At 40.4% G+C, this 27,011-nt stretch overlaps 1 protein-coding gene across 10 annotated transcripts in view; it reads right to left on the bottom strand.

Moving 5' to 3' along the window:
• Positions 1 to 21,962: 21,962 nt before the first annotated feature.
• AHCTF1 (AT-hook containing transcription factor 1) overlaps positions 21,963 to 27,011 on the bottom strand; it is a 93,926-nt gene continuing 88,877 nt past the window's right edge. For 8 of the 10 annotated variants that reach the window (XR_010156407.1, XM_024353009.3, XM_063809324.1 and 5 more), the window contains 3 exons: positions 26,248 to 26,381; positions 25,167 to 25,249; positions 21,963 to 23,600 (listed from right to left, as the gene is read on the bottom strand). Coding sequence is in view for 9 of the 10 variants with exons in the window: in XM_024353009.3 (XP_024208777.2) it covers positions 23,408 to 23,600; positions 25,167 to 25,249; positions 26,248 to 26,381 (410 nt within the window). In the remaining variant the exon portion in view is untranslated. The remainder of the gene's footprint in view (positions 23,601 to 25,166; positions 25,250 to 26,247; positions 26,382 to 27,011) is intronic. The other 2 variants (XM_024353012.2, XM_024353014.2) reach the window with 2 other exon arrangements.

The raw sequence follows: 27,011 nt of genomic DNA, 5'->3' as shown, positions 1-27,011 counted from the left end.
AAAGAACTGGGGGTCAGAATGGTAGCCGACTTCCCAGCTGCAACACTAGAACTTAAAATATAATGGAGACCTTCAATATTCTCAGAATTCCATTCCTGGTAAATGTCAATCACGTGTGGAGGTACGAAAAGATATTTTCAGTTGTGCAAAGGATAAACAAAAAAGTACTCTGGATGCACCTTTTCTGAGGAAATTGCAGCAAAAAAAGAGTAAATCAAGAAAGAAGAATACATTGGATCCAGGAGTCAGGGGAGCCAACGAAGATGAAGGTTGAAGTCAAGTTCCAGAATGACAGTGTTGAGGTAGCCCTGTAGAAACAGTACCCCAAATTGTGTCAATAGAATTAATAAAATTGTAGTAGGAGAATTGAGGACTCCTGCTGAGGGAGACCCCAAAAATCACGGTACCAGTACGTTTGAGTGTATGGAGATTTGTCAATAGGCATGTGACAGTGATTTGGAGCACTTAGAAAGATTTATAGAAAAGTAAACCTACTTAAAACGGCAATTAAAAATTCCAAGAAAAATAAAATGTGGAAAGGATGTATGCATTATCTGCTGCAGCAGTGAACAATACTTGTGCAGTTAAAATGTTAACAATTAAATCCTGAGGCAGAAACTGTTAAGAAAAAATAATAAGATGTTAACAATTATTGATTTAACCAAATGTTATAATAAGCATTGTCCTAAATGTAGGGAGTATATGGGGGGAACGTATTGTGGTTGTGGAGTATGGGGGGGAACGTACTGTGGTTGGGGGGTATGGGGGGAACATATTGTGGTTGGGGAGTATGTGGGGGAACGTACTGTGGTCGGGGAGTATGGGGGGAACGTACTGTGGTTGGGGAGTATGGGGGGAATGTGTTGTGGTTAAGGGAGTATGGGGGGAACGTACTGTGGTTGGGGAGTATGGGAGGGAACGTACTGTGGTTGGGGAGTATGGGGGGAACGTACTGTGGTCGGGGAGTATTGGGAACGTACTGTGGTTGGGGAGTATGGGGGGGAACGTACTGTGGTTGGGGAGTATTGGGGGGAAGGTACTGTGGTCGGGGAGTATTGGGAACGTACTGTGGTTGGGGAGTATGGGGGGGAACGTACTGTGGTTGGGGAGTATTGGGGGGAACGTACTGTGGTTGGGGAGTATTGGGAGCGTACTGTGGTTGGGGAGTATGGGGGGAGCGTACTGTGGTTGGGGAGTATGGGGGGAGTGTACTGTGGTTGGGGAGTATGGGGGGAATGTGTTGTGGTTAAGGGGAGTATGGGGGGAGTGTACTGTGGTTGGGAAGTATGTGAGGGGGATGTGTTGTGGCTGGGGCCATTGGTGTGGCCGAGTTAAATTCTCTTCTACCACGATGGGAAGACAGTACATAGTGTCCAGAATTGCTTTTGCAGAAGAGACAAACCAACATTATTTTTAAATATGGAGATGGCTACCAGGGCAAACAGTGAAAAGGTTGAAGAAAGTAACTGGAGAATAGAGGGAAAGGGGAAAGGATGGGCAGGAGACTGGTGGTTTCCATTATAAGCCTTTCAGAACAATTTGAAGTTTGACAGCTTAATTGAGATATAACTCACATACCATATAATTCACCAACTTAAAATGTTCCATGCGATGGTTTTTAGTATATTCATAGAGCTGTGAAACTGTCAACAACCTAAATTTAGAATATTTTGTTTACTGACAAAAGAAAACTGTTACTCCCCTTTCTCTACCTTGTCCCCTCCCCTCCCCTCCCCTCCCCTCCCCTCCCCTCCCCTCCCCACAACATCCAGCCCAAGGCAGCTGCCAATTTCTTTTCTATCTGTATAGATTTGCTTCTCCTGGAAACTTCATTCAAATGGAATCATACAGTGTGTGGTCTTTTTTCTCTGGCTTCTTTTACTTAGAATGACACGTCCAAGGTTTGTCCACATTGTAATGTGTTAGAATTTCATTCCTTTTTAAGGCTGAATCATCCATTGTAAGGATAGACCAATTTTATTCAACTGTTCATCAGTGGATGGGTGTTTGGGCTGTTTCCACTTCGTGGCCTGTTATAAATATGCTGCCGTGGAAAATTCACGTGCGAGTTTTTGTGTGGACATATTCTTTCTCTTGGCTATTTGGGGTTTTAAACTAGACTTGTATGCCTTTGAAAATATTTGAATTAAAAATTAGAGTCTGGGCACAGTGGCTCATGTCTGTAATCCGAGAGCTTTAGGAGGCCAAGGAGGAGGGATAGCTTGAGGTCAGGAGTTTGAGACCAGCCTGGGCAACATAGCAAGACCCCAGTCTCTACAAAATATAAATATAAAAATCTAAATGAATAAATATTAGAAAGGTACTGAAATGTTAATGGTAGTTAGGTGATATTATAAATATAAAATTCTCTAACTTGAACATGTTACCATTAACATCAGAAAAATAAGATAAAAAATAATGCTCTACTGCGTTTTCATAACACCAGCTTAAACAGTCCTACCATTTTAAGAAAGCAGAACCATGAACTATGCTTACAGGCATTTGCTGACATTTTCCTGTTGTGTTTTAAAGCTAATTATGTTAATGGTACACTCCATCTTGAAAATGTCACCAGCGTTCAGTGAATCTAAAATTTGGTCTTGGGTCTCATATGCTAGGGCGAGTAAGAGGCTATGCTCTGTGTAAAAAAACAACTTAAAAACGAAGTAATATCCTTCAGAAATAAAAACAAGTTGATTAAGACTAGAATAGAGCCACAGCCTTGGCAGAAGAGGGTGGCAAAGGGAGCCACAGATGTCAGTCGGCTAAGGTTTTGTTTTATAAACCAAATAACAATATCCAATAATAATCCCTTGTTAGTGTTAGCAATTAAGATGTCTGCTTCTAGAATATTACACCAGAGTGAGTTTCCTTGGATTTGCCTCCATATAACCAGAAAAATCCAACATCTTATTTAGCTGCAACATGATTTTGTAATCATATAAACATTTTGGTATAAAAAACAAACATTATCCTAAAATAGAGATGCTGAGAACTTCCATTTGGGGAAGGGGTCCAGAATGAAAAAATCCAATCCCTTAAAGAAAGGATTCAAGAATACGTACCTGGTGTTCTTGATTTCTCCCCTGGTTCTCAATTGCTTGAAAGAGCTCCTCACACACAGTTGGAATTATACCCTGTTTGCACCAAACCCAATCATGGAATAGCTTTTCCCAGAGCCAGTTTGGCCATAGGCTAGGAGAGTTGCATTATAGCCTTGCCAAGCACTGTCCAGAACTCCCCTGCCAAGGTCATGGAAGACGTCTCTCTGGAAAGATGACAGGTGGCATGTTCAGCACAGGCCAGTGGCGTGCAGATTTCCTCTTCCCTACTTTCTGAGTCCTCTTAAATCTGAATAAGTATCCTGACTTTCATAAATCCCACCTCGATTCATACCATATGACCTGCTTGAAATGCAGCTCAGATGCTGGCTTAGAACAGGTGGAGTGAAACTGAAAGGGATTTGTCAATTTGGAAAACACTAATCATTTACATTCATGGATCACATCGGATACATCCTGAACTAGCTAATCCCCGTTGGTCATGAAATTGCATAGTTCATAGCCTTGCCAAAACACGGGCCAGGTCTTTAAAATTAAGCAATTAGACAAAAATGTCAAGGCACAGAAGCCAGTCAAAGCATTTTCTACTACTTTATTCGTTGACTCAAACAATAACATCACGATAGAGCCACACTGATTTTAGTCCTCTGCTAGTGAGCTCCTCTTTTTCTATTTTTCCAGTGGTTCTGGAACACACACACACACACAGACACACACACGTGCGTCCCCCTTTTTTAAGTTAACATAGAAATGTTTGTGCCCACAGTTGCTGAAAGAGAGGGGATGTGGTCTGCCTCCTTTTATCATCTGGGCTGTGACCATAGACCGCAATAGTTACCTTATTTGAGGCTGTTTCAAAGTGTATATTTCTTCCTACTCTCTAATAGCAATGGTAAAGCACTAAGCATTATTCCATTTGTTACAATATATACATTTGTATAATTTACTTCATGTTTCTGGGGAAAATGCACATACCAACATAGTGTGATTTACAAGAGGACAATAGACAATAACCAACGTTCATGTAATATTTGAGAAAGGGATAAAAATTATTCCACCAAAAGGGTTAGGGGAGCTCTAGACTTTAAAATGTGGAGTCTCACCAGTGGTTTCCCAGAACACTGTGACTGTACTTTTACCAGAAGAAATATATTAGTTAACAGATGTTGACTCTACTGTAGAAGCTGTGTGCTAAACCTAACACATGCCTACCAAGTAAAAGTAACCAGTTTTGCTGTTTTGTTTTCTCAGTGCTATTGGAGATTTCGGAAAACATTTTGTGTGTGTGCTTAATTTTTATGGATTGAAAACTTTAAACAAGTAATACGGACCAGGCGCGGTGGCTCATGCCTGTAATCCCAGCATTTTGGCAGGCCAAGGTGGTGGATCACCTGAGGTCAGGAGTTCGAAACCAGACTGGCCAGCATGGTGAAACCCCCATCTCTACTAAAAATACAAAAAATTAGCCAGGTGTGGTGGCAGGTGCCTATAATCTCTGCTACTCAGGAGGCCGAGGCAGGAGAATCACTTGGACCTGGGAGGCGGAGGTTGCAGTGAGCCGAGATTGCACCACTGTACTCCAGCCTGGGCAACAGAGGGAGACTCTGTCTCAAAAAACAAAACAAACCCCAGGTGTTGGCATGGCCACGCTGCCTCAGAAGCCTCTAGAGGAGAAGCCTCCCTTGCCTCTCCCTAGCTTCTGGTGGCTCCCGGTGGTGCTCAGGGCTCCTCCCCTCGCTGCGGCTTCGCTCCACTTGGTGTCCTCTGCCACATGGTTCCCCATGTCTGAGTGTCCACATTTCCTCCTCCCTATAAGGATTGGACTTAGGGCTCATCTGCCAAGATGCTGTTTGCACGTAGGGTCCCATTCTGAAGTTCTAGATGGACGTGAATTTTGGGGGGTCACTATTCAACCCATTACAGCACCTTTGTAGAGAATCAGTTGATGATATGTATGAGGGTCTATTTCTGGACACTCTATTCTGTTCCATTGATCCATATGTCTATCTTTAAACCAATACCAGGCCAGGTGTGCTGGCTCATACCTGTAACCCAGCACTTTGGGAGGCTGAGGCAGACAGATCACCTGAGGTCAGGAGTTCGAGACCAGCCTGGTCAACATGAGGAAACCCCATCTCTACTAAAAATACAAAAATTAGCCAGGCATGGCGACACGTGCCTGTAATCCCAGCTACTCGGGAGGCTGAGGCAGGAGAATCGCTTGAACCCTGGAGGCTGAAGTTGCAGCGAGCTGAGATCACGCCATTGCACTCCAGCCTGGGCTACAAGAGGGAAACTCCCTCTCAAAAATAAATAAATAATAAACAACCAATACCACGCTATCTTGATTACTGTAGCTTTGCGGTGGGTTTTACTTTCTCCAACTTCATTCTCTTTCAAAATAATTTTGGCCATTCTGAGTCCTTTTTACAATTCCATGTAAATTATTGAAATAGCGTATCAATTTCTACCAAAAATGCCTGCTGGGGTTTTGATTGGGATTGCTTTGAATTTGTTGATCAATTTGACTTCTGAATAATATTGTCTTCTTATTTATTTAAGTCTTCCTTTCAGTAATGTTTTATAGTGTTCAGTGCTCAGTTTTTGCACATATTTTGCTAAATTTATCGTTAAAGTGTTTCATGTTTTTGATACTATTGTTCATATTTAAAAATTTCATTTCCCAATTGTTCATCGCTATTATAGTTTAGAGAAATACTATTGCTTTCTGTATATTGACTTTTCTAAACACAGTTATTAACTGTAGTAGCTTTTTTGTTTTGTAGAGCACTTAGGATTTTTATTTTTTATTTTATTTTTGGATATAAGGTCTCACCATGTGGCCCAAGCTGGACTGCAGGTGCCATTCACAGGTGCAATTATAGCCCACTGGGGTCTTGGACTCCTGGCCTCAAGTGATCCTTCTGCCTCAGCAGGATTCATGTCATCTGCAAATAGTTTCACTTCTTTTTCTTTTTTCTTTCTTTTCCTTTCTTTTTTTTTTTTTTTTTTTTTTTGAGACGGAGTCTCCCTCTGTCGCCCAGGCTGGAATGCAGTGATGCAATCCCAGCTTACTGTAACCTCTTCCTCCTGGGCTCAAGTGATTCTCTTACCTTAGCCTCCCAAGTAGCTGGGATTACAGGCACCCACCACCAAGCCCAGCTAATTTTTTTTTTTTTTTTTTGTAATTTTAGTAGAGACAGGTTTCATCATGTTGGCCAGGCTGGTCTTGAACTCCTGACCTCAGGTGATCCATCTGCCTCGGCCTCCCAAAGTGCTGGGATTACAGGCATGAGCCATCGTGCCCAGCCTTCTTTTTCTTTTATTTTTTGAGGCAAGGTCTCACACTTGTCCAGGCTGGAGTGAAGTGGTGTGATCTCAGATTGCTGCAGCCTCTGCTTCCCCAGCTCAAGTGATTCTCCTACCTCAGCCTCCTAAGTAGCTGGGATTGCAGGCGTGCACCACCATGCCCGGCTAATTTTTGTATTTTTTGGTAGAGACAGGGTTTCACCATGTTGGTCAGGCTGCTGGTCTTGAACTCCTGACCTCAAGTGATCCTCCTGCCTTGGCCTCCCAAAGGCGTGAGCCACCTGCCCAGCCTACTTCTTCTCAATCAGCATATTTCTTATTTCCTACCAATGGTCTTTGCCCTGGCTAGAACTTGTAGTGAATGTTGTAGAGCAGTGACGGGAATAGACACCCTTGGCTTGCCTGCCGTCCTATGGAGAACACCTGCTTCACCATCAAACATGATGGAAGCTGCTTTCCAGGCAAGTTCTATTTCTAGGAAACTTCCTCTCATTTCAAGTTTGTTGAGAATTTTATGATTGAGGGTTAAATTTTGTCATTCTTTTTGCAGCCGATCATATTTTTTCTCCTATATTCTATTCTAGATCATGAACTTTAAATGTTAAAACAATTTTACATTCCCAGGAAAGGGCCCACTTGATAGTGATTGGGCTTGATTGATAGTGACAGTAATATATTAAGGCCCACCCAATATATGATTCGATTGTGTTTGCTGAAACTTGGATAATAATTTTTGTCTGTGTTCATGAAAGATAATGGTCTATAGTGTTTTTGTAATATCTTTGGCTGCTCTTGTTGGAATACTGGCTTTGTAAAATGAAATGGGAGTGTTTACTATGATCTGCATTTTTTTTTTTTTTCTTTCTTTGGTAGAATTCACCAGCAAAGATACCTGGAAATGGAGTTTCTTTGTGAGGTTTTTAGTTACAAATTCAATTTATTTAATAGATACAGGACTATTTGAGTCATCTATTTCTTTGCATGAACTTCAGTAGCTTGTGTCCATTTGTTGTTGAATGTATTGGCATTAAGTTGTTCAAAATATTTTTAATCACTCTTTTTAAAAAAGGGAGATTTGCCCAGGCTGGCCTCAAGCTCCTGGCCTCAAGCAGTCTCCAGCCTCAGCCTCCCAAAGTGCTGGGATTGCAGTTGTGGCCCACCCAGTCTTCTCAGTCTTTTAATGTCCCTGGGATCACTTATGCTCTTGGTATTTGGCTTATCAATTTTATGGATGTTTTCAAAGAACCAGCTTTAGGTTTCAGTGTTTTTTCTCTATTGTTTTACTGTTTTTCGTTTCATTAATTATCACTTTTATCTTTTTTCTTCTGCTGCTTGTTTTATGTTTAATTTGCTCTCTTTTTAAATTCTTAACTGGAAGATTATAATGCCAAGTTGAGATGATGATTCTCTAATGTAAGCTTGACTGCTGGAAAACCTCCCCCAGCTCCATTTAGATGCGTCCCACATAAGAAAATATATGTGTGTATATGTGTGTGTATGTGTGTTTATGGGTGTGTGTATTTGTGTGTGTATATGTATATTTGTATATATGTATATGTATGTCTGTGTATGTGTGTCTGTATACATGTATGTGTGTGTTTATGTGTATGTGTGTATATGTGTATGCGTGTATGTGTGTGCATATGTATTCTGTGTGTGTTTATGTGTATATGTGTGTATGCGTGTGTATGTGTGTGTACGTGTGTATATGTGTGCATGTGTAATGTGTATGTGTATTTGTGTGTATGTATGTGTGTGTATGTGTGTATATGTGTGTGTATATTTGTGTGTATATGTATGTGTGTATATGTGTATCTGTGTGTATGTGTGTGTGTATATTTGTGTATCTGTGTGTATATGTGTGTTATCTGTGTGTGTATATTTGTGTATATGTGTGTATCTGTGTGTATATTTGTGTGTATGTGTGTATCTGTGTGTGTATATTTGTGTGTATATGTGTGTATATTTGTGTATATGTTTGTGTATCTGTGTGTATATTTGTGTGTATATGTGTGTGTATCTGTGTATATTTGTGTGTATATGTGTGTGTATATTTGTGTATGTGTATCTGTGTGTGTATATTTGTGTGTGTATAGGTGTGTGTGTATGTGTGTGTGTGTGTATATATTTGTCTATCCTGACTGCATACTCCATGCTTGTTCTACACATTTTGACAGGTGTCTTGAGTTGCCTTTTTTTTTGTCTTTTAAACATTTTTTTAAACTTATTTTTTATTTTTTGTAATACTGTTTCTCTGGCCTCTTCCTTGTAAGTAGTGTTTTGATTTTCATTCAGTTAAAAAAAAATGTTTTCTAATTTCCCTAGTGGTTTTTTCTTTAACCAATGGATTATTTAGAAGTCTGCTATTTTCCAAATGCTTGTGAATTTCCCAAATATTTTTCTTCTAGTTTAACTCCAGTGTGGTCAGAAAACATACTTCATATGATTTCAATCTTTTTTTTTTTTTTTTTTTTTTTTTTTGAGACAGGATCTCACTCTTATTGCCCAGGCTGGAGTGCAGTGGTGCAATCACGGCTCACTGCAGCCTTGATTTCCTGGGCTCGAGTGATCCTCCCACCTCAGCTTCCAAAGTAGCTGGGACCACAGGCGCGCACCACCATGCCCAGCTAATTGTTTGTATTTTTAGCAGAGACGGTTTTTCGTCATGTTATCCAGGCTGGTCTCAAACTCCTGGGCTCCGGCGATCCACCTGTCTTGGCCTCCCAAGGTGCTAGGATTATAGCCACACACCACCATGCCCAGCCAATTTCAGTCCTCTTACACTCACATTTATTGAGGCGAGTTTTATGATCTGAAATACTGTCTATCATGATGAATGTTCTGTGTGTACTTACAAAGAAAGAATGTGTGTGCTGTGGTTGGGTGGGAAGTGGTTGACATGTTTTATGATATAATTGTGAATTAGGTTGATATTATTCTGCTCTTCTATAATATGACAGTTTTGTCAATTACTGAGATAGCTAGGAGTGTTGAAATCACTAAATACAGTTGTAGATTTGTCTATTTTTCTGTTTCTATTTTTGCTTTGTTTACTTTAAAGCTCATTTTTTAGGTACATACCCATTCAGGCTGGCTATGTCTCCTTAATGAACTCTTTCCTCATTATTAAATATTTCTTGTTCTGAAGCCTATGCAATGTGATGTAAATGTAGCCTCTAGTTTTTTTTTTTTGTTAGTGTTTGCATGCTTTTTTTTTAAATATGTAAACCAGGTTTTTAAAAATCCTGTGATACAGAAGCACTTAAACTACCCCCAACCCACACACACATTTTGTAGACAGATATAGTTGGATCCTGCTTTTTCTATCTTATCTGATGATCTTTGCTTTTTAATTGCTCATGTTTAGACTATTTATATTTTATATAATAATCGATATAAATTATTGGCATTAAATCTACTGTCTTGCTATTTGTATTCTACTTATCCCATCTCCTCTGTGTCTAAATCCCAAACATGGCAGGATAAGAGGGGTAAAGAATGTTTTATAGTTCCGTTTCCCCACGCTTGACTCATTAGTTAGTTATACTTGTTTTATTTATTTATTTTGTATTGATTGCTCTAGGGCATCAGTTCACACAATGCATTCCAGGATCTGTGAGGTCTTTTCTGGGTGTTTGTAAAGTGACACTTCCTTTTGTGATCGGACTAATGTTTGCTTTTTTCATTCTCATCCTCTCCTGAGCATAGAGTGGAGTAACGTGTGCAGTGGGGTTTGCCAGAGGCTATGTAACGTGATTTTATAGATGACATGCAGGGCAGAGAATCAAGCTCTTTCATGAAGTCAGACATTACAGAGATTTCAAAAAATGGAAAGCAGTGCCATTCTCTTCAGTGTCGGCTCGAGTACTATTTTTTGGCCTGGCATGGTGTTTCACACTTAAGATCCCAGCACTTTGGGAGGCAGAGACAGAAGGATCATTTGAGCCTAGGAGTTCGAGACCAGGCTGGGCAACAGGGCAAGAGCTCATCTCTAAAGAAAAATAAAAATAGATCGGGCGTGATGGCTCACACCTGTAATCCCAGCTCCTTTGGGAGCTGAGGCGGGCGGATGACTTGAGGTCAGGAGTTCGAGACCAGCCTGGCCAACATGGTGAAATCCCATCTCTACTAAAATACAAAAATTAGCCGGGTGTGGTGGCACGCACCTGTAATTCCAGCTACTTGGGAGGCTGAGGCAGGAGAATTGCTTGAACCTGGGAGGCAGAAGTTGCAGTGAGCCGAGACTGCGCCACTGCACTCCAGCCTGGGTGACAGAGCGAGACTCCATCTCAAAATAAATAAATCAATAAATAATAAAAAAAGAAAATGACTTTTCATAAAAATATTTTTATATTATGTATGTTTACTAGTAATGGATTTTTAATGTTTTTATTAACTGATGTTAATAAAACATCACCCTGTGTTTGTAATAAAACAAACCCTGTGCTCTAGGGTCACAATAGATTTCTTTAAAATATTTTATTTTCAAATATTATATTACTTCCTCTATAATGCAAAACCTTCAAACAATATACTTCTGGTAGCTGTCTCTTTTTTTTGGTGTAGTCATATTTTATTTCTGTATTTGTTTTGAATCCCAACAGAATTTATTATTCTTGCTTTGACAATCAGTGATCTTTCTGAAAGATTCAAAATTAGAAAAAAATTTTCTTGGGCACAGTGTTCTAGGTTGAGAATTTCTTTTCTTTTTTTTTTTTTTTTTTGAGATGGAGTCTCATTCTGTCACCCAGGCTAGAGCGCAGTGGTGTGATCTCAGCTCACTGCAACCTCCACCTCCTGGGTTCAAGTGACTCTCCTGCCTCAGCCTCCCTAGTAGCTGGGATAACAGGCATGTGCCACCATGCCCAGCTAGTTTTGTTTTGTATTTTTAGGAGAGATGGGGTTTCACCATGTTGGCCAGGCTAGTCTTGAACTCCTGACTTCAAACGATCTACCTGCCTCGGCCTTTCAAAGTGCTGGGATTACAGGCATGAACCACTGCTCCTGCCCAAGGTTGAGAATTGCTTTCAGCTCGTACGTCTCTCCATTGTGTTCTAGCTCGCATAGTTCTGACAATATATCTGTGGTCATTCTTGTTGTTCCTCCATCTTTTCTCACTTGTTTTAAGATTTTATCACTGGATTAGAGCAATTTAATGAAAATGAGAATTACTGTGATTTTCCTTATTCTACTTAGGACTTATTGCTCTTCTTAGACCTGTGGGTTTATAGTTTCCATCAAATTCGGGAAAATTTCAGCCATCATTCCTTCAAGGACTTTTTGCACACACACCCCTCCCATTCTTTCTGTGACTCCAATTACATGTAGAGTAAGACTGTCCCACATGTCACTGAGGCTCTGTTCATTTCCTCCCCATAACTTTTTCTGACCGTTTCTCCTTGTCTGTCAAAATTCAGCCTAAACATCATACCCTTTATTAAACCATTCACCAAATATCCTGTCTAGATTGAATGACCACCTCACCTTTGTACCCCACTGTATCCCATACATCTTATCACAGAGCCTGCAACATCTGAGTGTACTTTTTTCCTGTCTCCCCAAACCAAATCGTGAGCAACTTTCAGGCAGAACAGTGCATGGCATATGATAAATGCTCATTAAAACAGAAGTTCTCAGATGCTAAGTGCCTCATACAGTTTGCTTATTTTGCTTATCTCAAGGAAGCAAAATATAATTGACTTGACTGTCATACCTTTTTCAGTGTGTCAATACATTGGCAAATGAATTTGAGTATCTAAAAATTACTTAGGCAATAGCTGTATTTTTGGACCTCATGTTCAGCATAGAAAAGGAGTAAATTTAAAGTGAAATTCTCATATGGAAGCATATATTTATGCTTGCATAAAATTATTGTACTTTCACACTGTGAACACATCATCAAAAACAAAACAACAAAAAACTGGCATTGAAGCTGTGTTTTAAAGCAACTTACCTGGCCTGCAAATTTATGACTAGGATCAGCTGAAATAAGGACACCATCCTTATCCCTTTGAAATCCATTGTGAGACCAATATGCCAGGTCAAAAGTAAATGTCTTCACATGCTCTGGATTCTTAGGGTCCTGTGTAGTGGTGGTAGTTCCAGAATGCATGGAAATCACACATTTGCTCCCAGAATTCTTCTCTCTCTACAGTCAAATTACAAATTCAGAGTCAATCATTCCAGTTTCTCTTTGTTATGCAAGTTCATTGTTTTGCAAGTCTTTATACCTAGCAAGAAATTAAGCCAAGAACTTACCCTTCCCTCAGTTTGTTCTCTAATTGTGTTACTTTTAGCAGCTATTATGACAAGCAGTTGTTCCTGTACTCCCTCGGAATTTTTGAAAGGCTTGTCTCTAGTCACATTAACTTTCTGAGAAGAGCTGGCTCTCTAACACCCAGGTATACTAATAATAATAACTACAGTAGTGGAGAGACTGACTTCCTGCATAACTGGTGAACTCCCCAGTAAAACTAGTGAAAAATTATCCATCAAAAAATGAAAATGAAGAAAAAAACTCTTTTTAATGGTCCTAAGGACAAACAGCACATGAAGAAACATCTATTCATGGCCGGGTGCAGGGGCTCACACCTGTAGTCCCAGCACTTTGGGAGGCTAAGGCGGGCAGATGACTTGAGGTCAGGAGTTTGAGACCAGCCTGGCCAACATGGTGAAACCCCGTCTCTACTAAAAATACAAAAATTATCTGGGTGTGGTGGTAGGTGCCTGTAATCCCAGCTACTCAGGAGGCTACGGCATAAGAATCGCTTGAACTTGGGAGGTGGAGGCTGTAGTGAGCTGAGATTGCACCATGGCACTCCAGCCTGGGCGACAGAGTGAGACTGTCTCAAAAAGAAAAAAAAAACAAAAAACATCTATTCAAGAAAATGTACTAAAATTTTGTAAGAAAAGAGTTTGTGGTATTTGAAGCAAGATCATTCCTTTCCTTTCCCTGCCAGCTCAGGAAGGTGGAGATTCCACTCTGGACAGCTAGAGCCAGTAACACAGGATTCTGTCTCTGCTCCAGATCGCAGCTGGAGGACTTTCTTCCCAGGAAGATCCAGATATTAGCATTTCTCATTCTGCCTCTCTCTACCTGTTAGTGAGGCCAAGTGTCAGGTTAATTGGGGGTCTCCCTTTGACACCCAGCTCTCACTCGAGGAATGGAGGCTCTATTTTGGTTGCAGCATGCTGAGCTTACTGGAGTACTTACCACTTTTGCCCTGGGTCCTGAAAGGGTTCAACACCAGGAGAGACAAGCTGAGAGGACCTTAGGCTAGGACCCCACCTCCACTGAGGACTCAGCTCCTAGAGCAGGTGTGTCATCTGAAGAGCAATTGACTATTGTTCACACATCCAATTCCAGAGCTCTGGCTTAGAGATTTTGCCTGGGGGATAATTAGGCCATACAACCCACGGTGCCTAACATCTCTTCCTAAAGGAACTGACTTCATTTGTAACAGATTGGGGAAGTTCAAGCCTAAGGATGCCCTCGAGAATGGTGGAGGTTGTGATGAAAGACAACTGAGAAAAGAGTCAAATACAAGTAAAAGTGTATGCCCTCCAATTAGCGGGGATGAACTGGAGAATAAGATAGTTGGAAGGTGAAAAATATCAAACACTGGTTTTAGAAACGATTCCCTTCAAAGGAAGCAGAATTTGATCGGATTCATTTGTAAAGCAATTTATACCCCAGGACATTGTTGAAAACAATAATCAGCCAGCAAATAGTGAAGTTTAACAGCTGGGCATGGGCAAGGAAAGACAGGAAGGGGGCCCTACCAAAACCATTGTTCTCCCAGTGTGACTGGGGCAGACCCAAAACTGTGCTTCCCTAAGGAACAAGGGTGGGGGCTGGAGGACATAATAGACTTTACTAAAATAATTCAGCCAGTCACTAAACAAACTGGCAAATGAAAGTAACAAGCCACAGAGGAGACGCAGAGCTAGGAGCTGCTACGATATATCTACAATGTCCAGTTTCTAAGAAAAAATTAGGAGGCACGCAAAGTAACAGGAAAGTATGATCCATACACTGAGGAAGAAACAGGTAACAAAAACAGAGTGAGCAGATGCAGGATTTATCAGAAAAATACTTTTAAAGTAGTCATTATGAATATATTCACAGAATGAAAGAAAACTATGATTAAAGAAAGGATTGTAAAGGAATACTTTGAACAAATAAATACCAACAAATTAGATAACTTAGATGAAATAAATTCCTACAAAGGCAGAAATAACAGAAATTGACTCAAGAAAAAAATCTAAATAGACCCAGAACAAGGGAAGACATAGAAGTAGAAATGCTGGCCGGGCGCGGTGACTCACGCCTGTAATCCCAGCACTGTGGGAGGCCGAGGCGGGTGGATCACGAGGTCAGGAGATCGAGACCATCCTGGCTAACATGGTGAAACCCCATCTCTACCAAAAATAGAAAAAATTAGCCAGGCATGGTGGCAGGTGCCTTTAGTCCCAGTTACTTGGGAGGCTGAGGCAGGAGAATGGCCTGAACCCAGGAGGCAGAGCTTGTAGTGAGCCAAGATTGCGCCACTGCACTCCAGCCTGGGCGACAGAGTGAGACTCTGTCTCAGAAAAACAAAAACAAACAAAAAACTACATGCCGGGCACGGTGGCTCACACGTGTAATCCTAGCACTTTGGGAGGCTGAGGAAGGCGGATCATGAGGTCAGGAGTTTGAGACCAGCCTGACCAACATGGTGAAACTGTGTCTCCACTAAAAATACAAAAATTAGCCGGGCGTGGTGGTGGGTGCCTGTAATCCCAGCTACTCAAGAAGCTGAGGCATGAGAATTGCTTGAACCCAGGAGGTGGAGGTTGCAGTGAGCTGACGCTGTGCCACTGCACTCCAGCCCGGGTGACAGAGTGAGACTGCGTCTCAAAAAGAAAAAACACAATTACAAACCATTATCTCTTATGACTATGCATGCAAAAATCCTCAACAAAATACTATGAAACTAAATCCAGCAACGTATAAAAAGAATTGCATACCACGACCAAATGGAATTTATCCTAGGGCTTCAAAGTTGGTTCAACAACGGAAATTATTGTATTAATCGTATTTTAAAATTTTCTGTATATGTGAAAAAATATATACATATGTATAGAAGCTTTGAGACATTTGCTTCCCCACATTACCAATCATGATTATGTCATAATTATGAGTAGCTGTCTTTTTTTTTTTTTTTTTTTTTTTTTGAGACTGAGTCTCGCTCTGTCACCCAGACTGGAGTGCAGTGGCATGACCTCGGCTCACTGCAAGCTCCGCCTCCCGGGTTCACGCCATTCTCCTGTCTCAGCCTCCCAAGTAGCTGGGACTACAGGCACTCACCACCATGCCCAGCTAATTTTTTTGTATTTTTGGTAGAGATGAGGTTTCATCTTGTTAGCCAGGATGGTCTTGATCTCCTGACCTTGTGATCCGCCCATCTCGGCCTCCCAAAGTGCTGGGATTACAGGCGTGAGCCACCGCGCCCGGCCGAGTAGCTAAGTCTTATATCTCCTCAGGAAAACATAGCACTATTCACTATGGCATCCTATGGAGATCTATACTTTATGATGGTTTGACGTCCTGCAGCTCACCAAGGCTATCAGATTCTTAGAGATAGCAAACAACTTGCCTTTCATGTGCAAACCAACCAATCAAAGCCCGTATCCCCAACTACCTCCTCTATCTAACTCCTATACACCAAGCCAGTACTTCCCCTGCTCTAAATCACCCCCAAGGCCAGGTACTAAACAACTAAAGACCACTCTTAAAGGTCAGAGTCCATCAAAATTATTCATACTATCCAATCCTAAACTTGTCAAACTTGTCTCCTCTGCCTTGCCCATTCCTTCCTGCAGAAACTACGGCAAAGGCTCTAAGTCCTGCTCTCTCCTTTGTTTTGCCTGTCCTTGGTACTTCCCCATGTGGCTCTGCATGGTTTGGCGTGCCCCCCTTTAACTGTAAGGCAGTTACATAATTTTGTGGGTACCCACAAAAATAAAAATATAAGGCCGGGTGCAGTGGCTCACGCCTGTAATCCCAGCACTTTGGGAGGCCAAGGTGGGTGGACCACCTGAGGTCAGGGGTTCGAGACCAGCCTGGCCAACATGGTGAAACCCTGTCTCTATTAAAAATACAAACAAAAAAATTAGCCGGGCATGGTGGAGGGCGCCTGTAATCCCAGCTACTTGGGAGGCTGAAGCAGGAGAATCGCTTGAACCTGGGAGGTGGAGGTTGCAGTGAGCTGAGATTGTGCCACAGCACTCTAGCCTGGGCAACAAGAGTGAAAAACTGTCTCAAAAATAAATAAATAAATAATGATAAAATAGGAATACATTTAATGAAAGAAGTACAAACCATACTCTGAAATCGATATGACTTTTTTTTTTTTTTTTGTGAGACAGTCTCACCCTGTCGCCCAGGCTGGGAGTGCAGTGGCGTGATCTCAGCTCACTGCAAGCTCCACCTCCGGGGTTCACACCATTCTCCTGCCTCAGCCTCCTGAGCAGCTGGGACTACAGGCACCCACCACCACGCCTGGCTAATTTTTTGAATTTTTAGTAGAGACGGAGTTTCACCGTGTTAGCCAGGATGGTCTCGATCTCCTGACCTCGTGATCCGCCCGCCTCAGCCTCCGAAAGTGCTGGGATTACAGGCGTGAGCCACTGCGCCGGGCCCACTATATGACTTTGTTGAAAGAAACTAAGAAACCAGAGACTGAAAAAACATCCTATGTTCGTGGATCAGAAGACTTAAGGTCATTTGGAAGGCAGTATTCACCAAAGTAACATACAGATCCAGTGCAATCCCTAGGAGAACCCACCTGACTTCTTTGTAGAAAATGCTGAGCTAATTTTTTTTTTTTTTTTTTTTTTCTGGAGACGGAGTCTCACTCTGTCACCCAGGCTAGAGTGCAGTGGCACAGTCTCAGCTCACTGCAACCTCTGCCTCCCGGGTTCAGGCAATTCTCCTGCCCCAGCCTCCTGAATAGCTGGGATTACAGGCGCCCACCACCATGCCTGGCTAATTTTTGTATTTTTCTTAGAGACAGGGTTTCACCATGTTGATCAGGCTGGTCTCGAACTCTTGACCTCAGGTGATCCACCCGTCTTGGCCTCCCAAACTGTTGGGATTACAGGCGTGAGCCACCATGCCTGGCCATGATGAGCTGCTTCTAAAATTCATATGGATTGCAAAGGACCCATAGTAGCTAAAACAATCTTGAAAATGAAGAAAAAAGTAGAATTCACACTTCCTGATTTCACAACTTAATACAAACCAACAGTAATGAAGGCAGTGTGGTATTGACAAGGACAGACATACAAATTAATAGAATTGAGTCCAAAAATAAACCCTGACATCTATGGTCAGCTGATTTTTCAACAAGGCTGCTAGAACCATCCAATGGGGAAAAGAAGAGCCTTTTTAAGAAATGATACTGGGAGAATGGGATAGCTATGTGAGAAAGAATGAAATTGGCTGGATGCAGTAGCTCATGCCTGTAATCTCAACTCTTTGGGAGCCTGAGGTAGGGGGATAGCTTGAGGCCAGGAGTTTGAGACCAGCCTGGCAACATAGTGAGACCCTATCTCGATTAAAAAAAGAAAAAAAAGTTGGGCATAGTGGCACATACCTATAGCCCTGGCTATTTTGGAGGCTGAAGTACGGGGAGTACCTGAGCCCAGGAGTTTGAGGTTACAGCGAGCTTTGATCACACCACTGCCCCCCAGCCTGGGTGACACAGTGAGGCTCTGTCTCTTAAAAAAAAAAAAAAAAAAAAAAAATTGAACTCTTACTATATACAAAATTATCTCGAATTAAAAGCCTAAACGTAAGAGCTAAAACTATAAAAGCCTTAGGAGAACAGGAGTAAATCTGCATGGCCTTGGATTGGACAAGGGATTCTTAGATATGACATCTAAAGCAAAGCAAGAAAATTGCCAACATTTAAAATGTTTCTGCTTCAAAGAACACTGAGAATGTGAAAAATACAATCCACAGAATGGGAGGAAAATTTGCAAATCATGTATCTGATAAGGATTCATATTCATAATCTATAAAGATCAGCTCAATAATAAAGATGATCCAGTTTAAAAAATGAGCAAAGAATCTGAATTGATACTTCTCCAGGAAGATACACAAATACCCCTAAAAAGATGCTTGATATCATTAGTCACTAGAGAAATGTAAATCACAGCCACGACAGGCCACTTCACATCAGCTAGGATGACTGTAATTGGAAAGTCAGATAACAATTGTTGGCAAGGAGGTGAACAACGTGGAGCCCTCATGTACCGCTGTTGGGAATATACGTTGGCACAGCTGCTTTGGAGGACAATCTGGGAATATCTCAAATGATGAAACATAGTTACCATATGGCTCAGCAATTCAATGCTGAGGTATATAACCAAGAGAAATGAAAACATGCCCACACAAAAACTTGTACACAAATGTGTGTAGCAGTCATTAATAATAGGCAAAATGCAGAACCAACTGAAGTGTCCTTCCACTGATGAACAAAACTTTGTGTATACACAAAATAGAATACTGAATATTCACCAGCCATAGAGAATGACGTTTTAATATATGCTGCAACATGGGTGGACCTTGAAAACACGCTGTGTGGAAGAAGCCAGTCACAAAAGACTATATATGATTCCACTCACGGGAAACTTTTGCCCAGGAAAGGAAATCTGCAGAGCACATTAGTGGTTGCTTAGGGATGGGAAGTAGGGTAACTAAAAGGTGCAGAAATTCTTAGGTGATGAAATGTTCTGAAATTTACTGTGGTGATTGTTGCACATATTTAAAACCTTTGAATTGTATTACCTCAAAGTTGTTTAAAAGAGATTATGGTGAAAAACATAGCAGCTAAAATAGTTGTCAGGCACTGTGCTCTGCAATAGACATATTTCCTCTGTTACAATAGCAATCTTGTGAAGTGTCGAGCCCATTTTACAGATAAACTGAGGCCCAGAGAATACACAGTCTGAGAATATATTGTTTTATTTTTATTTTTGAGACAGAGTCTCACTCTGTTGCCCAGGCTGGAGTGCGGTGGTGTGATCTTGGTTCACTGCAGCCTCTGCCTCCTAGATTAAAGCAATTCTCGTGTCTCAGCCTCCCAAGTAGCTGGGACTACAAGCGTGCGTGACCATACCTGGCTAATTTTTGTATTTTTAGTAGAGATGGGGTTTCACCATGTTGGCCAGGCTGGTCTTGAACTCAGCCTCCCAAAGTGCTGGGATTACAGGTGTGAGCCACTGTACCCACCAATATATTGCTTCTTATCATGAAAGTGCCATAAAGTAGGTTCTCTGATCCCACAATGAACATAGGCACTAGATATGGAGTTAGAAAATTAGGCAGTGTCCAGGTCACCTAGGCCCTGTAAACTGCAAAACTTTATTTTTAATAAACTGAAAGGTTTTGAGCAGAGAGCTCCATGATACTAGTATTTTTCTCTTGCTGCTAGGTAAAGAATGGATTGGGGGTGGCAAGTTCATGTAGGAGGTACTGCAGTTGTCTAGGCAGGATGATCTGTAACTGTCTACAGTGGTCCCCCCTTGTCTGCAGTTTCGCTTTCTGTGGTTTGTTACCAGCAGTCAACCAGAATATGAAAATACGAAATGGAAAATTCCAGAAATAAACAACTTGTGTTTTAAATTGTGCCACCAGTCTGAGAAGCGTGTGAAAATCTCACGCCATCCCACTGTCCTGCCTGGACGTGAATCATCCTTATCTAGCATATCCATGTAGAGCCGCTTAGGAACCATCTTGGTTACCAGATGAGCGTGGTGGCACCGCACTGCTTGTGCCCTTATGTGACTTAATCATGCCCCGAAGTACGAGAGTCTGTGACTCATTTATACAGTATCATAGATATGTACGTACAAGAAAACATGTAGTGTATATATAGGGTTAGGTTCTACCTGTGGTTTCAGGAATTCACTGGGGGCCTTAGAACATAGCCCCTGTGGGTACAGAGCAAGCACTCACTGTACCTTCAAGCTATCTCCCGAATCCATCCTTCTTACTCCTTGCTTAGACTATTCTAGTCTGGCAACTTTGCTGGTGAACTTGAATAAAATGCAATCTTTTTGTAAAGGGAACCTAAAGGTTCTGTAAATACATGACTGTTTTAGTGCCTAACCCTACAAATCCTTATTTGCAGTTACTCATCCTGGCAATATCAGAGGCCGGTGAAAATGATCACAGGAATAACCATTTGCATTGTTGTTGAAGGTCTGGTTGGGCCAAAGTAGTTAATGTACTGGTCACAAATTCATTCTTTGGCATTTTTTGATCAGTTGCCTTAGAAGCCATGCTACTTTAGAAGCCTTAAATAGCAGCTACACTTAAAGTTACCTACTTATACATGTAACTGGAGTTACATAATTACATAGCTGTGCCCAGCTGTTGAAATACTTTCCACAATATAGATGAATACAGAGGCACAGGACAGACAGAACTGATACCAACTGAAGATGTACAAAGTAATATTGATAATGGTAAAAGCAGCAAGGTGTAGAAGTGGGCGGGGCGGGGCGGGGGGAAGACCTCATATAAGGTCAATCCATTGTAGCCCATTCAGGACCAGGTCTTTGCATGTTGTTCTGTCAAGCAAGTCTTAATCGACCTTTGACAAAGCCTTTATAGTCCTCTCAAATGCTTCTGTCTACATCTAGGAAGCCTTCAAGATCTATCCAGGCAGAATTAACTATACTTGATCTGAGTATATTGTTTCCCTTACTACTATGATACTAAGTATCTGAGTATTGTTTCCCTTACTACTATGATACTAAGTATCTGAGTATCTTGTTTACCTTACTATGATAGTATCTGAGTACATTGTTTACCTTACTACTATGATACTAAGTATCTTTCTGAGTGTATCATTTACCTTACTATGATACTAAGTATCTGAGTACATTGTTTACCTTACTACTATACTAAGTATCTTTCTGAGTATATCATTTACCTTACTATGATACTAAGTATCTCTCTTTGAGTACATTGTTTACCTTACTATGATACTAAGTATCTTTCTGAGTATATCATTTACCTTACTATGATACTAAGTATCTCTCTTTGAGTACATTGTTTACCTTACTACTATGATACTAAGTATCTTTCTGAGTATATCATTTACCTTACTATGATACTAAGTATCTCTCTGAGTACATTGTTTACCTTACTACTGTGATACTAAGCACCTTAGTTTAACCAATGCTTTGATCATCGGATACATGGTTGCTACAAGGTCCGAGAATATCATTCATGCGCTATCCTAAAATGTTGTAGCAACACATTTTAATGAGCAGTGTTTTTATTCAAGCTATATAAAGACATTTATACGTAAGTACATACATTCATTTAAAATATATGTAAAGTTCATTTAGAACAGGCAATTTGTTTGCTTATGATCTACATTCACAGAGGGGGGGAAAAGTACATTTATTAAAAACAGGTACCACACATCTATATTCACCAAATTGCATTGGTTTAAAAAAGTATTAACTTGACATACGTTGCATCCATGTTTATAGTGCTACTTGTGCAAAGGAATAGAATTGTTTACTGAATTATGTTTAGCTCTTTATTCATTTAACAAGTTCATTTAAATAAGTTCAATATTCCATAAATGACAAGCAGCTTAAATACAAGTTTGATAACTATCATTAAAAAAGTAATAAAATCAAAGTCAGTGAAATTTTCAACAAGGCAGCGTAACATCCATCACTAACCTGACTAAAAGGCCGCACTCGCACTGCTACTTTCACACTGTCAACACTTGGCGTAGGCATTTTCACCAATTTCTCATTATCTGTATTATTTGGTAGAAAAATAAATGCAGAAAGCACACTGCATATGCTTCACATTAAAATATTAAAAGCTTAGCCCACGAAAGCAGTTCGTTTCTAGATAATCAATTAATAGTCCATTCATTACACACTATCGATTACCTGTTATAAATTATTTTACAACACTTATTTATTGATGAGTGTTAGAGCCTACATCAAGTACCATCATTGCTTAATTGCACACAGTTGTACTGTAGAGAACAGGGCGTGTGTTGTTTTTCTCCTTTTCTACATCTACTCACTCTCTCCCAACCTCAATAATCTGTGCCTGAGGTCCTGTGAGAATTTGCCAGTTTTAAAACCTGAATATTAAGGGATTTCTGTGGTTCAGTAGCAAGCTCCTTCACAGCAATATTATAAAAATTTGTTCAGACATCTCATCCTATCAATATTAGGCACATACAAGATGCACTCAATAGCCATAAACAGATTTATTTTACATTTCCCTTTGTCAAACCCTTTGATAAGGTTGCAAGTGAGCAGTGAACCGGTCAATCTAACCTGGATTAGTCTTTGACGAATTAAGACTTTAAAGAGCCTTTAAGCTTGCCGAATAAGAGATGCCAACATTATAGTTAACCAATACTTGGATTATTCATTTGAGGTAGATTACACAAAATTTGTGAAACTACAAAGATGGCAAAATTACATGCCCATAATTCAATTTTAACATAGTAACAGCCAAAAACAAAAAAATACATTTTATGATTAGAAATCTGAATCACAGAATCAAAGTGCATAAATTATAAAATAGTAACTGTAAAAAGAAATATCAATACTTCAATCATCCCCATTTTAAGACTGGTCTAGTATTTTAATTATAGAGAAAATGAGACCAATGAGCATATAAAACTATTTAAACAGATATCCCCTCCCTTTCAAAAATCCAAGACACAAACGACTGTGAAGTATACATTTTATTTGACATTCCATTAATAAGCCATATTTACATATATAAATGTATGAAGTCTTAATATAAAATAGAAAAATTGCCTGGACTGAAACAATCACTCCATATGGAGTTACTTTACTTATTGAAGACCTTCTGTTTACATAAAAATTTACAATAATTTATATAAATTATTTTCTTCCAAACTAGATATTTAATAATCCACACTATTCTGATGACTTTACAAATAGGTGTACATTAAAAACTTCCCAAGAAATTACAGCATTTTTCTGCGTAAAATTTGCTTTGGATAGGAAGACAGTTTCTTTCTGTTCCTTCCAAGACCTGTTCCTGTCACTTCTGTAGTTTTTCTTGGTTTGCTCTTGACTCCGTCAGCTGGGCTAGCCAAGGGGGAAATCAGCCGAATTTCTATGGGAGGAGGTGACCAAGCACTTTCTTTTTCTGTGTTTCTGAAAAAAAAGATGTGATCAAGTAAGAATAAACACATTATGCTATAAAATAAAACTGGCTTCCCAACATGTTGAGAAAAACCTTAGGGACTGCTTAGTGCTTTCATTTTATAAAAGATGTAATGGTTTCAAGAGAACTGAAGTGAAGCTAATCAGAAGCAGAGTTCAGGTTTCATTAAGGGGAACAGTTGTCAGCCCAGGGGATGACAGCCCCGCAGGCCCATGTGGCATGTCAGAAATGTCAATGATCAAACACAGCAATTAGCAAAGATGCACAGAATTTCACAAACTTCAGTTTCTCACATAGATACGCCAGTTTATATGTAAACAGTGGTATTAGCCATAGTGTCTTAAATAAAATGCATTGACGTGTGCTTTTATTGAATTCAACCATGCCTACTAAGCACAGCATAAACAAGATACTGTGTAACAAATACATCTGAAATGGAGTGATCTTCCCATGCATGCAGTTTTAGTGCTTTCTGTAAAATAACTGCAGGATTTTAAAGTGTATAATTGTTTTTTACTAATAGTTACCTAACTTTCCTGACAAAGAGGTAAACCATCCCACTTCCCTTTCCTACTTTTTCTGCAAAAACCAGAAATATCCATTGGGAACTAAACTGCCCCCACCCTACCATCCTCCTTTTATTATTTTATTTTATTTTTATTTATCTATTTTTTTGAGACAGAGTCTCGGTCTGTCACCCAGGCTGGAGTGCAGTGGCGTGATCTTGGCTCACTGCAACCTCTGCCTCCTGGGTTCAAGTGATTCTGCCTCAGCCTCCGGAGTAGCTGGGACTACAGGCACCCACCACCACGCCCAGCTAATTTTTTTTTTTTTTTTCAGTAGAGACAGGGTTTCACCATCTTGGCCAGGCTGGTCTTGAACTCCTGACTCGTGATCCACTCACCTCGGCCTCCCAAAGTGCTGGGATTACAGGCGTGAGCCACCACGCCCGACCTCCCATGTTCCTTTTAAAAGGACTGGGCTTTCATGCTATTAATATATAAAGAAATCCACCTTCAGCAGTGAAATCTAACAATGCCAGGGAGCCAGTGCTTGTAAATGCCCAAGAATCTTTTCTGATGAGCTTCATTTCCTTTTCGTAAAATTAAGGGTCTTCTCAAATCTAATTTTGAGAAACAAATGGATAAAAATTACAGAACAAGGCTGGGCGCAGTGGCTCACACCTGTCATCCAAGCACTATGGGAGGCCAAGGCAGGCGGATCACTTGAGACCAGGAGTTTGAGACCAGCCTGGCCAACATGATAAAATGCTGTCTCTACTAAAAATACAAAAATTAGCCAGGTGTGGTGGTGGGCACCTGTAGTCCCAGCTACTTGGGAGGCTGAGGCGTGAGAATCACCTGAACCTGGGAGGCAGAGGTTGCAGTGAGCCGAAATCACACCACTGCACTCCAGCCTTGGCGACAGACCGAGACTCTGTCTCAAAAAAAATAAATAAAAATAAAATAAAATAATAAAAGGAGGATAGTAGGGTGGGGACAGAGCGAGACTGTCTCAATCAATCAATCAATCAAGAACAGAACAGAAAGTCATACTTGCTTGCTTGTTTTGTTTTTGACGTCCTGATTCGTTTCGCTTTTGGCTTTCCCACGGTTTCTACTGATTGTGCATCATCTTTCTATGGGTTAAACATTTTAAAAGGTTAAGTATTAAACATGAATCCAATTTTAAAACTTCTATCCTGAGACAAGGAATACTATAGCCAAACACTGCTGATGAATTCAAACTCGCCAAATGCAAAATTGACTCCTTTTCTCATACCTTTTAGTAGAAACCTTAGTTATGTAGGCCTGTTCTTTATTCCTCATTCCTACAATTCAACTAATCTCCAAGTTATGATCAGTTTTATTTTTGAATGTTTCCACTGTCTACTGCCCTTCTGTACCCACTCCCTTTGTCCATATCCAGGCTCTCACTTTCTAAGAAGTAGACAACCAGAGACTATTGTTTCCTACCCACATTTCATCTTTCATAGAGACTACCTGTAATACACACATGGCTATTGACAATGAACACTCCTCATCTGCCTGCCATTGCCATGCTCTGAGCCTTTGCGTCTGCCATTTACTCTGTGGGGAGGAATGCCTGTCTCCTCTAACCTCGGTCTATAAAGTATTTGAAGTAATTGTTTTCATCTCTTCAATGAAACTGTGTATCTCAGTTGAACTGTAGGTGCCTGACAGACAAGGAATTTGCCTGAATTATTCTTGTGTAATTTGCCCTTGCAGAGTAGCAGACTCATGGCAGATAATTCAATAAATGCTTGTGAATTAACATTTATAAACTTAAGGGACTCGCACTCAATCCCTCAACTATTTCTTTAAAAAACACCCAGGTAATTCTGATGGACACTAGAAAAACAGGTAATTTAAACTGTAACTGCTGGTAAAATATGATCAGTAGCATAGCACAGATGTGTCTTAAAGGTAGGAGGCCTCCAAAGGGGCGGATACGACCATTTTTGGCTTTTGGTATGCATGACTGTTATCTTTAAGACATTTATTTAAATAATAAACAAAATTTAAAATCATTAAAATTTAAATAATTTTATTAAAACATTTGTTAAAAAAAAAGTATGTTTTAACAAACATACAAATAAAATCATGCATTTCTTACCAGTTCATCTTCAAGCTTGTTCTTATTGGATGTGTTTTTTTGTCTGCTCCTTAAAGCAGGAGGTGAGATGACAAACTGAGAAGATAAATCCGAAACTAATTCTTTCAGCTGTGCAGGAACCTCTATTTTTTTAGCTAAAAAAAGTTGAAAAAACTGTATCTGTATCTTTATATATGTGTGCATATATATAAACACAATAAAAAACCTGGAACAAATTATGTATTTTAGAAAGATGCAAACGTCCCCAAACCTGGAAACCATTAGTATTGCAACCTAAGTATCCATGTTGGCAGAGAAACGACAGAAAAATCCCAGCATCATTTGGGTAAGCCAAATGTGTAGGACTATTGAATGCTTCAAACTAAAAAGTGCTACAGTATAAAGACAGGCCATGAAAGCAGGTACAGAACTGTTTAGTCTATTTCTTTTAATCCGTACTGCTCCTCAAGCATTCTGGGGAGGGAAAGCATTAATCCTATATGTAACCTGAGCTAGTCTGTGCCATAACTACTGCTATTGCAGAGACATTATTTACAAAGTAGGTTTTTTATTTTCAAAAAAGAGAAACTCTTTCTAGCCACCTCATTTTGAACTACTTGTTCCAGCCAAAGGAACAGAAAAGTTCATCTCCACAAAAGGAGAAAGTGCCAGGTGCAGTGGCTCACAATTGTAATTCCAGCACTTTGGGAGGCTGAGGTAGGAGGACGGCTTAAGGCCAGGAGTTCAAGACTAGCCTGATCAACAAAGTGAGAGCCCTGTCTCTA

Source organism: Pan troglodytes, chromosome 1, assembly GCF_028858775.2.
Source record: "Pan troglodytes isolate AG18354 chromosome 1, NHGRI_mPanTro3-v2.0_pri, whole genome shotgun sequence".
NCBI lineage: Eukaryota > Metazoa > Chordata > Mammalia > Primates > Hominidae > Pan > Pan troglodytes.
This window is presented reverse-complemented; position numbering and strand designations above follow the sequence as displayed.